Consider the following 11,771-nt stretch of genomic DNA (forward strand, 5'->3'; position numbering starts at 1 on the left):
TCTTGTCCTGCCAGAGATCTCAAACCTCCAACTATCTCTTTTCCTCACTGGTGTCCCACCACTAATATGAACGTCAGGGGAAGTTCAGAGAAATAATCAGAATTCAAATAAAATTTATTTTTATTTTTATACTCGCTTGATGTTCATATACATGCTTGCCCTCTTTCTCACTGACCTGAGGTGTCAAGAGGATAGGGAATAGTTTCAATTTTGAGACTGAAATGACTAAAGATCTGTGGCTTGACAAGCCCCATTACCCGCTACATTCTCATCATTTTACTAGAGGCCTAAGTCTCTTGAAAGGAAAGAAAATTAAATTTTTTAGCTTAAGTGGTAAATGTCAATAAAACCAAGGCTCCAGAAAGAAGCAATATGAACAACAGGCGAGTATAGTATGGAAATAACACGATCTTATTAGATATTTTTTTTTTTTCTAATTTTGCTATGAAATCAAAAATTTTAAGTAATTTTTATTTTTCCTAACATACTTACCGAGAACTACTTTCTTTTGGAGTCACTTGTGATCTCTCTTTCTCGACCAAGGTTTTTCCCGCCGTTACCCCCCTACTCCGCTTTCTACATAAACCTACCCCCGCCGCCAAGGAATGCGCCCCGAGGGCAGGATTAGGGCAGGTCACTGCTTCTCTGGGTCATTCTCCTCATTAAGTTCGTCATATAGCCCAACTTGGCACTGGAAGGATGGCACTCGGGGACGGAAGGGAGGGCCATTACCCGAAAGTAGTTCTCGGTAAGTATGTTAGGAAAAATAAAAATTACTTAAAATTTTTTATTTGTTCCAACACAAAATACTTACCGAGAACTACTTTCTTTTGGAGACTTATACTTTAGGAGGCGGGAGTGCTATTCTGACACTTGACTCGGCACGTAGGGCCTAGAGGGCTATGGAATGCGGGGGCCTATCAGAGTGCGGGAGTGAGGGTAACTGCGCAACCTTACGCTATTATCTAAGACTTACCTCTTAAAAACTTCTTCTGACGATTTCCTCCGGATGTAGTCGCGATGAATGTGTTCATCGTTGGGGACAGCCTCTGGCCTTACCGCTACACAGCTTGGAGGGCGGAAATGACTGTCCCAATGGAGAACCCGTCCAAGGATTTCCTTGAATAATCCTTGAGGTAGTGGGCAGTAAAGGTTGACTGGTGCGACCAAGTGCCTGCCTGTAGGATCTGCCCCACCGCCATGTTTCTCTCAAAGGCCAAGGAGGTGCTCAGACCCCTGATGTCATGGGGCCGGGGAGTGCCTGGCACTGCCATTTTATCCTCTTCATAGGTTCTAGCAATGACTTGTCTCAGCCAGAAGGAAATGGTGTTCTTGGAAACTTGCTTCCTATTAACACCTGTGGAAACGAAGAGGTTCTTGATACCTGGTCGGAGATGAGCTGTCCTTTCCAGGTATTTTCTGAGCGTCCGTACTGGGCATAACTTCAAGTCCTCCGTAATGCCCGTCTTGGGAATGGCCGGAATTGAGAAACCTTCAAACCTCGGGTCCCAGACTGCTGGGTTCTGAGTCTTAGCCACAAAGGAGGGCACGAACCTGAAGGACACTTCCTTCCACCCTTTGGAGTGCGAAACGTCGTAAGACAGACCATGGATCTCGCCCACTCTCTTAGCCGAAGCTAAGGCTAGCAAGAAGACGGTCTTGAGGGTGAGATCCTTGTCCCCGATATCTTTCAGGGGTTCAAAGGGGGGACGACTTAGCATCTTCAAGACCTTGGCTAGGTCCCACCTGGGCACTCTCCTAGCTTGAGGGGGGCAGGATTGCTCGAAACTCCTGATCAGCATCACTATGTGTCTCGAGGTCCCCCAGGTCGATGCCCTTCAGGAGGAAGACTTGGCCTAAGGCGGCTCGAACTCCTTTAATGGCTGGAATTGACATTCCCACTTTATCTCTAAGATACAGTACACCAGAAACTCCGCTATGTCCGGGACCGAAGCTTTAAGAGGTCTAATGTGTTTCTCCGAGCACCACTTCGTGAAGGAGGCCCACTTCGCCTGGTATACCGCGGTCGAGGATCTCCTCAGGTATAGGGACATTCTCTTAGCTGTGGTGGTGGAGTACCCCTCCTTCTTCAGGAGCCGCTCAATAGTCTCCAGGCGTGAAGGCGAAGAGAGAGAGGGTTGTCGTGGAGCCTGAAGAAGTGCGGTTGGTGCAGGAGGTCTGATCTGGCGGGCAGAGGCCAAGGTGGTTGGCTCGCTAGGTCTTTTAGGTCCGCGAACCACTCTCTCTCCGGCCACCAGGGCGCTACCAAAGTCACCTTCAGGTTTCGGGAGGCCCTTACTCTGTTGAGTACCTGTCTTATCAACGTGAAGGGGGGGAAAGCGTACACATCCAGGTTGTCCAACTTGTGCTGGAAGGCGTCTTCTAGGGCTGCATTTTGGTCTGGGACCGGGGAGCAATAGACCGGTAGTTGGGCGTTGAGCTTTGTTGCAAAGAGGTCCATCACCGGGGAGCCCCAGCGTTGAATGATGAGTCTGGCTACTTCTGGGTGTAGAGACCACTCTGTCCCCACTATTTGACCCATTCTGCTGAGGCCGTCGGCCAGAACGTTTTTCTTCCCGGGGATGAACCTTGCCAGCAGCACCACATGCTGTTCGTCTGCCCAACTTAGGATGTCTATGGTGAGGTCGCACAGTTCCTTCGATCTCATGCCCCCTTGCTTCTTTATGTAGGCCACTACCGTGGCGTTGTCGCACATTAACGCCACGGTGTTTCCCTTTAGACGACTTGCAAAGTGAAGACATGCCTTCTGGACTGCTCTTAGTTCTAGGACATTGATGTGTAGACGCTTTTCGCTCTCCGACCAGGTACCTCGTGCTGTCTCTTCCAGAAGGTGGGCCCCCCACCCTTGGTTGGAGGCGTCTGTGAACAGGAGGTACTCGGGGGGACTGGACCCGAGGGGCATCCCCTTGAGGGAGTTCGACTGGCAGTGCCACCATTCCAGGGAGGTTCTCGTGTCCGGAAGGACTGGAATTAACGCTTTCCGCGAGTCCGTCTGGGACCAGAGGCTCTTGAGGTTCCATTGAATGGGTCTGAGCCTCATCCTCCCTTGGGGAACCAGTTTCTCCAATGAGACCAGGTGACCTATCAGTCTCTGCCAGTCTCCAGCCCTCCTGGAATGTTCTGACAGGAACGGTTGAATGTGTTTGAGGTTCCGTATCCTGTCCTCCGAGGGGAAAACCTTCCCCTGCACGGTATCCAACGTCATCCCCAAGTATCCCATTCTGTTGGATGGGGTTAAGTTTGACTTTTCCAGATTGATTACGATTCCCAGATTCCTGCAAAACTGGAGGAGGTTTCTCCCTTGTTCCTCCAAGAGGGCCCTTGAGGTGGAAAGGAGCAACCAGTCGTCCAGGTATCTGATGAGACGGATACCCCGTTCGTGAGCCCACACTGAGACTGTCGCGAAGACCCTCGTGAACACTTGAGGGGCCGTCGACAGACCGAAGCAAAGGGTCTTGAACTGCAGGATCTGGGAACCCCATTTCACCCGGAGGAACTTCCGACTCGACGGGTGGACAGGGATCTGGAAGTATGCGTCCTTGAGGTCGACAGTCATCATATAATCTTTCTCCCTCAAGGACAGCTGGACGGATTTTGGGGTGTCCATCTTGAAGTCCGTCTTCTTGACGAACTTGTTGAGGGCCGACAGGTCTATCACGGGTCTCCACCCCCCCGTTGCTTTCTCTACCAGAAACAGGCGGCTGTAGAAGCCTGGGCCTGGGAGAAGGACCTCTTCCATGGCACCCTTCTCCAACATGGAGGAAATCTCCTCTTGAAGGGCAGCCCTTTTCATCGGGTCCCTGGGGGCCAACCATTCTGTCTGGCTGGCTGAAATAAGAGGGGGTGGATCCGCTAGGAAGGGGAGCCTGTAGCCCTCCTTCAGGACGGACACCGTCCAAGGATCCGCTCCTTGTGCCTTCCATGCTTGCCAATGTGGTCTGAGGCATCCCCCAACCCGAGGCTTGGGCGGGAGTAGGGGGCCTCTCCCTCTACCTTCTCCTAGAGGGGCGGCCTGATCTGCCTCTCCTAGAGGAGGAGTAACCCGACCTGAAGGAGCTGGAAGAAGCTGGTGCTCCTCTGCGGGAGGGTTGAGGAGTTGTTGCCCTCCTCGAAGTGATGGGGGCGGCCTGAGATGTCACGGCGCTATCTGAGGCGGCCCTCCTGTATGGAGGCCTTTTAGACGACGCAGGTCTGGGGACGTTGGCCTCCTTCTTCTTAGACACTTTCTCCATCAGGTTCTCCAGTTCCTTTAATGGGAATAGTGACTCACCCCACAAGGGAAGGCTACGTACGGCTCGGGCCTCTCTGTCCGGAATCCTCCTAGATACCTTAGCTAGGACCGTGTCTCGTTTCCGTAGGACCCAGTTGGCCGTAAGGGCGAGTGCCTGGTACGAGAGAAACTTAAGTGTTTTTCCCCCGGAGGTGAGAAGGTCCGTCAGGAGGCTTTGCTGTTCAGGATCTTCGGGGTCGACGGAGGCTTGTACGTTTACTAACGTGGAGGCCCACCAGTCCAGCCATGAGGAGACGTTAACTAGGTCCCGCGACATCTCCTCCATCATGGCGACTTCCGTAGGAGAGAAGGAAACTGGGGCTGAAGAGGCCCTTTCGTCTGAGCCGCCTTGTCCTAGGATGTCCAAGGCCTGGTCCACTCTACAGGGGCCTGGGCGATGCCCTTCCGGAATGTATACTTTACCCTGCGATTTGAGGCCCTGGAGCAGTTTCGAGGCACTCTGGGTCTTGGGGGCCTCTGCATTGCTGGCCACCAAGTTGTCTATGTACTCCTGCCCTAGTACCAGGTCTGGGGCAAGAGGAAGGGCCAAGGAAGACTTCGGAAGGGTGGCGTGATGGGTAATCCTCAGGCTTGACCTCCAGGAATCCCCCTTCGGAGCCGAGGGTTCCGTAATCCCATGGTGCCTCCTGATGAGGCCCACCACTCTTCTATATGCGGAGTCCTCCGACGGGGAAGCTTTGCCTCCGTCAGCCGAGGCCTCGGCCTGGAGTGGGGGCGCTGGGTTGCTGGTTCGGCAGACCGTCGTCCAGCCCTTGGGTCCAGGGGGGCCGTCCTGTAACTGTAGTGAGCTCCGTAAGAGGGTGGATCCCGCTGCAAGGTGGGTACCGCCGGCTCAGGGAGGGCCCTCGGTTCCCCTAAGGCTCTGGAAGCGGAGGTCACGGTCCCGGTGGGCTGACCCGACAACGGGAACTGTTCCTTCCTACTCGATGACCGCACCAGCTGGGCTGGTTCGGCCAGGCTGCCTGCTAAGAAGCGCGTTTCTCCCCGCAGGGTGGGGTGAACCGGAGGCCTCGAGGACTTATGCCTCTTCGAGAGGTCTTTCCTGCGTGCCAGATCGCGCGGTTCTAGGCTGTGCATAGAGAGCGGCAGCCTAGACGCACGTTCGCTGGATCGAGGGTCTGGTGAATGAAGCATCTTGGACTCTCCTGAAGGTACGTAGACCCAGGCGCCTCCGGGAGAAACATTTCTCCTATACTTACGAGATTGGGAGCGGGAGCGCTTCTTGCTAGGCCGCGACCTTGACCTAGAGCGGGAATGTTCGCTCTCGGATAGTTCTCTTCTCCTGCGACGCTTCCCCCTGACTTCCTCCTCGGAAGATGAGTCTACTTCCGACGAGTCCGACGACGCCACGTTTCTCGCGTAACGGCTGTTAGCGTGATCCACAGGGGAATTTCCCCGACGCCGGGTGCCCGAGATCGAAGGCTGGAGAAAGTCCTCGGGAACCGCCGTGGAGATCGTCGGCACAGAGTCCAATCTTTCCATGCTAGGGGGCCAGGGGTCCAGGGTCACGTCCATCCTCAGCGGTGACCTCCCTGGCGTCTTCGGTAGCTTCCATCCGAAGGCATCGCTACTCGGACGGCGAACTCTAGTTTGGTTGTCCCCTGGCGGGGTAGAGCCCGACGCACCGGCCCACGAGGGCGGCGGGGACTCTGAGACTACAACACTGCCCCATAAGGGGTCTTCAGAGGACGCGTGGCCCCCCATCACAAGGCCTGACTCACCCGAAGCACTACCGGGCCCTTCGTTAGCCCTAGAGGGGCCCGCCCTTGGTTCTTCCCTCGCACTGGATTCCCTGGGAAGAACGCCTTGACCTTCTACAACACTAGAGGCTTCTTGCCCTCTCCTCTGCGAAGGAGACGGAGAAGCCGAGGCTTCGTCGGACCGATCACTGGCCGACGGTAACGAAGATACGACACTAATCTTCCTGGGGGAACGCTTCGAAGATTTCTTCTTTTTAGTACCGTAGCGTACCCACTGAATATCATCCCAACTTACGCACTCCGGACACGTGTCCGCGGAGGAGCAAACTTTCCCCCTACACGTGGAACAAAGGGAGTGAGGATCTACCTCTGGCTTTGAGAGGAAAGCCCCACACGACTTTCCGGCTCTAGGCCCATTGCAACGGCACACGTGATCCATCGTTCGCACACGAATGGCACAACACTAAGTGAGCTATACGTACACTGGGGATACACACAGGGTGAACGCACTGTAACACTTGAGAATAACGCACTGCGAAAAAACACAAGTTACACACAGGGTGAACGCACTGTAACACTTGAGAATAACGCACTGCGAAAAAACACAAGTCCCCATGCTGGAAACACGTGGAACACTAACGCCCACAAAGGATCGAGAGAGACGAGAGTGAGCTGTGAACAGCTCACGACCAAGGAACTTAAGGAAGAGAATGACCCAGAGAAGCAGTGACCTGCCCTAATCCTGCCCTCGGGGCGCGTTCCTTGGCGGCGGGGTAGGCCTATGTAGAGAGCGGAGTAGGGGGGTAACGGCGGGAAAAACCTTGGTCGAGAAAGAGAGATCACAAGTGACTCCAAAAGAAAGTAGTTCTCGGTAAGTATTTTGTGTTGGAACAAATATTATTTTCTGAATTTAATTTGGGTTACCTATTTATATCTAAAATGAGCTCTAGCATAACTTGTATATGGTGTAAACAAACCTAGGTAATGATCATTTGTAATGCAAGAAGTGTAACGAAGGATTTCTTTTTATGACAAATTATGCTCAATTTTCAATTTTATGGCTAGGCGCCTTCAGAAAATTAGATGTTATTCTTGACTATTTTGTGGAATTTCCAAATACGTACTTCTAAATGCATTCTTTTTTAGTTATGACTATAAAACCTTTTTTTCTGTTATAACAGGAGTTGAATAGAGTTCGTAGAGCAGCACTTGCATATGGCTTCGGTGAATTACTGGAAGGTTTAGCCAATGTATTGGAGCGTGAATGCACTCTCTTACCTTCAACTGCACATCCCGATGCTGCCATCCAGCTGCAACATGCTTACGAAGCACTTCGAAATCATGATAAGAAGGACTTTAGACAGAACATTGCTCCTTTAAAAACTACATTCTCAGCGAACGACTGAGGTATTGACCATCCTCACTTTAACTGCTTTTTAAACTGCTCAAAGATCAAAGAAATGAAAAAATATGGAAATAAAGGTTTTGATGTGGTTCCATTGTTCAATATGTAAATTCTCTTTATTTTCTGTATTGCTGACAGAGCAAAATATAAAACTTAAAAGTATCATCTTCAAATATTGCATTAAATGTTTTTACCTTTGCAGTCTAGTATTGTGACTATATTTGTCTTTAATTCAAATATTTGCTTTTGTTCACTGCTATTCTGGAACTATTATTTAGGTATCACATTATTTGAAAACTGCAAAAGGCAAGACTAGAAAACACAATATTCAACTTGTGACCTTGTTGAAACAGACTCTCAATGGGTTGTCTTTAACCTCTACCCAGCAAGGGTTCCAGCACTAAGCAATGGATCAACAGGCAAGTACTTACATTAGATGCAAGTATTTGATTTGAAACTAATGCTTGGAGCTGAAAAAGTGCCCGTCACCCTTTCCTTAGGGTATAATACTGATTACCGTATATACTCGTGTAATGTTCGACTTCGTGTAATGTTCGACCCCCCTATTTTGCCTTCAAAATCATGAATTCATCATATACCTCATGTAATGTTCGAGTCTTGATTTTGGCAGTAGGCTAGAGGTCTTGTATCTCCAGCATACCATAATTATCAACAAAGTAAGGGTTATGTCTAAGTGCGACAAACAAATGTATAAAACAAATCGGAACAACACCTAAATGCTAACATCTGTTTACAATAACAATTGAATATTCAGCGTACATTTTCTAGCGAACACTTTAGTTGCAAACAGCCGATTATCATCACCGCCTAATAGCTTTCAAAAACAAGCAAACACTAAAAGTAGCAAACAAAATTAGTTCATCGTTTTGAGTAACAAATTACCATTACCGGTAATTGCAGGTAATTACGGTGATTATAATTACCCGTTATGCTAATCCTTTTTTTCCTCACAATATATAGGAATAAGAATTTACTCATAACCCATCAAGATGTCTACCAAGAAATATAAAAAATTTACTGCAAAATTCAAGCTTCAAGTTATTGCAGCCGCTGTCCGCTGAAACGACAAATAACTTTCAATCCGTAAAAATGTTTGGAGTTACCGAAAATAGCATTTGAACTTGGAGAAAAAAAATGTGGATTTAATTAAGAAAATTTTTTTGCGGTTTATTATTAATATCAATTAATATACCATACCAAGTAAAATAAAATGAGCCTAATTTTTTCATTAACCATATCACGTTATAACATACGCAACCCGACTGTTTGCTAGCTTCATACCTGCTGCGTTATGGTAAAGTCATTACTCGTAGCGGAAAAAAACTATTTATGATGGTTTAGGAAATAAAATCCATGCTAATAATATGCCTGGTGTTAAATGAACATTGTTAGTACTGTATATATAGGCCTAGCTTATGTTTACCTACCGGTAGGTAACCTTATATACGTGTAAGCATAGCCTACGATTACCTACCGGTAGGTAGCATAGCCTAGGGTAATGTTCGCATAGGCCTAGCTAAAGTTTACCTATCGGTAGGCGAGAAATTTTTACTTTTTCAAATATATATCTCGTGTAATGTTCGACCCTTACTTTTTTAACTGAAAAATAGGCCTTCAAAAATCGAACATTACACGAGTATATACGGTATTTTATGATTAGCCAAATTAAAATTGCTGAAGATTCGGATAACAACTTACTTTAATGTATGTATTATGTTAGGCAGTAATGAGTAAGGTTAAAGATGATGAAATAACTATTTATATATCATAAAAATGTACATATATATTTATAAGGAAGAAATTGATCGATTTTATAACTCATATCCATGCTATACTGTACTTTCTTAAGGAATTATATACAGTATATAATTTTTGTCTTGAATTTAAAAACCCAAGTTCAGTGTTTTTTTATCAGGTTCTATGATACATTGCTTTTCATAAAAGTTTTGAATGTGTACATGGATGTTCCGCTGTAAATTATCAAAAAGAATGTTGTTGTGAGAAGGATACAATGTAAAAAAAAGTAAAGTAATTGTTTAACTTTATATATATTTTTTAAAATTTTACATTTTAGTTGTGTATTTTTCACAAAGCATTTAAATACACAGCTTATAAGACAAAAACAATTTTGAACCTATCATGTAAAGTTATACCAACTTTTATTTTTTATAAGCCTGAATTATTTGTGTATGGAGATATTGAAAAACAAAGAATGTTTAGAAAAAGTTCAGGGCAAGGAAGTGTGCCAACATCGGCTGCCCTACCCTAAATGAGCTTTCTTCATATAAACCCATATGGAGTACCTCCTTCCGGGCTTGCATACAGTACAGGAATGTCCCTTCCAGCCTTGCATACAGGACAGTACCTGACATTCCAGAGGTAATATGAAGCAAAACTCATTTGACAAACAAAATCTATTATTAATTGGTTTTTATTCAGACACGGAAACAAACCTTTTGACCTTTAAATAGGAGTATGATTTCAGCGTAAGCTGGAACAGCCATTAACTCATTAAAAACTGTTACAATTACCGACAGGTGATGCAGAAAAACCCTGTCCACTTGTTTGTCAGCTAGATTAGTTACGTTTAACCTCGTCCGTAAGCAGTATGTACTCTTGATGCCTCTTCAAATTTCATCATATTAATGTTTTCCTTTTAACTTCTTTGCAGTGTATATCTGCTACTGTGATTGAAACCTGCAAAATGAGATTTTTCCTTGTTAAGGGAAAGAGGCCATGTGGAAGATTCACGTCCCAGTTTGCTCTTGATCCCTGTTGTTTTTATTCACTTTGCAGGGGGCATGACTATTTGCAGTCGTCTCCGTGTAGCGAGTGCTGTTTGTTACTGCCTCTGGAGTGGCAAGAGTTCTGTTAAAAGAAATAAAAACTTGAGAAAAATTCTTTGTAGTTAACTTTGAGAGACCTAAAGTTAATGCTGAGAACTCTACTTGCGTGCCCCATCCGAGACCTAGAAGTTTATCAGACTGGTATCCGACTCTAGAGACGTCCAGCTAGCCTTGGCTATGATAAGATAAGATGGGAGACTTCATGGTATTTTGTATGTGAGTACATTCAGAAGTGTATGAGGTAACTTTAGTGCCTAAGTTCGTGGCCAGAACACGGAACCCCACACAGTGCACAATACCAGTTTCGATTCCTTTTTCGTCTTCACTAGAATAAATTTCCAGAAGTAATCAAGATGAGTTGCTTCTCCGTCCTGTAAGGATGTTGGCGGTGCTAACTTTGAAGAACTCAACACTTGAGGCCTGAGCACCAGAGAATTTTTCTTTTAAAAGGCAAGGTCAAGAAATGAAAAAAAGTTTTTTTCTGGCTTCGTAAGGCCACCAGGCAAGCATATCCCTCAACTGGTGAAGGGGTTGCGTCCAGCTCGGGCGAGAGCTCATGATTTCACAGGTGTCAGCTCCACACTAGCCATTAGGAAGAACCTGTCAGTAATGTAGGTAGTGAAGGCAGGAAATTGGAAATGCCAGACAATCTTCACCTCCCACTATGGGAGTATATAACCATAAGTTACTTAGATACCTTGGCCCTGTGTTGGCTGCTCAACAAGTTGTGTAGCAAACTTGGCTCCCTCGCTGGACAAGATGCATCTCGTGTAAGATAATGATTATCGCACAAGTCTGAGAATGAAAATACTAGGTGACTGGCTCCTATTATTTTTACTTCCCCTTCCCTTTGGGGGGAACAGCAATAGGGCCATTATTTGGTGGACTGTACAAGGATGCAGGTAAGCTTCGTAATAAAGCATCCTTTCTTTTCAGACAAGATCTGTGGAAAAGTATTTTCCCCCTACCTCTAATGATGGACAAATGTTTGCCAAACTCATTGCTTGTCTTGAGCTGCCAGTGCAATTTGACTGTCTCCCATAAAGGATATAGATTCCTCCATTGATCAGAGACCAGAAAATGTTCAAGTACAGCCCTAACCTAAGGCTTTTTATCTTCCCCCTACCTCTAATGATGGACAAATGTTTGCCAAATTCATTGCTTGTCTTGAGCTGCCAGTGCAATTTGACTGTCTCCCAAAAAGGATATAGATTCCTCCATTGATCAGAGACCAGAAAATGTATAAGTACAGCCCTAACCTAAGGCTTTTTATCTTCCCCCTACCTCTAATGATGGACAAATGTTTGCCAAATTCATTGCTTGTCTTGAGCTGCCAGTGCAATTTGACTGTCTCCCAAAAAGGATATAGATTCCTCCAATGATCAGAGACCAGAAAAATGTTATTTTGATAATAAAATAAATTTTTGAATATACTTACCCGGTGATTATAATAGCTGCAACTCTGTTGCCCGACAGACAACTCTACG

General features: G+C 46.7%; 1 protein-coding gene across 4 annotated transcripts in view; it reads left to right on the forward strand.

The window, feature by feature from the left end:
* Nucleotides 1–9,745, forward strand: part of IntS14 (integrator complex subunit 14) — a 99,799-nt gene extending 90,054 nt beyond the window's left edge. For all 4 annotated transcript variants that reach the window (XM_068381520.1, XM_068381517.1, XM_068381518.1 and 1 more), the window contains exon 12: nucleotides 7,194–9,745. In XM_068381520.1, coding sequence (XP_068237621.1) covers nucleotides 7,194–7,418 — 225 coding nt within the window. In that variant the 3' untranslated portion in view covers nucleotides 7,419–9,745. The remainder of the gene's footprint in view (nucleotides 1–7,193) is intronic.
* The last annotated feature ends 2,026 nt before the right edge of the window (nucleotides 9,746–11,771 follow it).

The sequence above is a fragment of the Palaemon carinicauda genome, chromosome 10 (genome assembly GCF_036898095.1).
Source record: "Palaemon carinicauda isolate YSFRI2023 chromosome 10, ASM3689809v2, whole genome shotgun sequence".
Classification (NCBI taxonomy): Eukaryota; Metazoa; Arthropoda; class Malacostraca; order Decapoda; family Palaemonidae; genus Palaemon; species Palaemon carinicauda.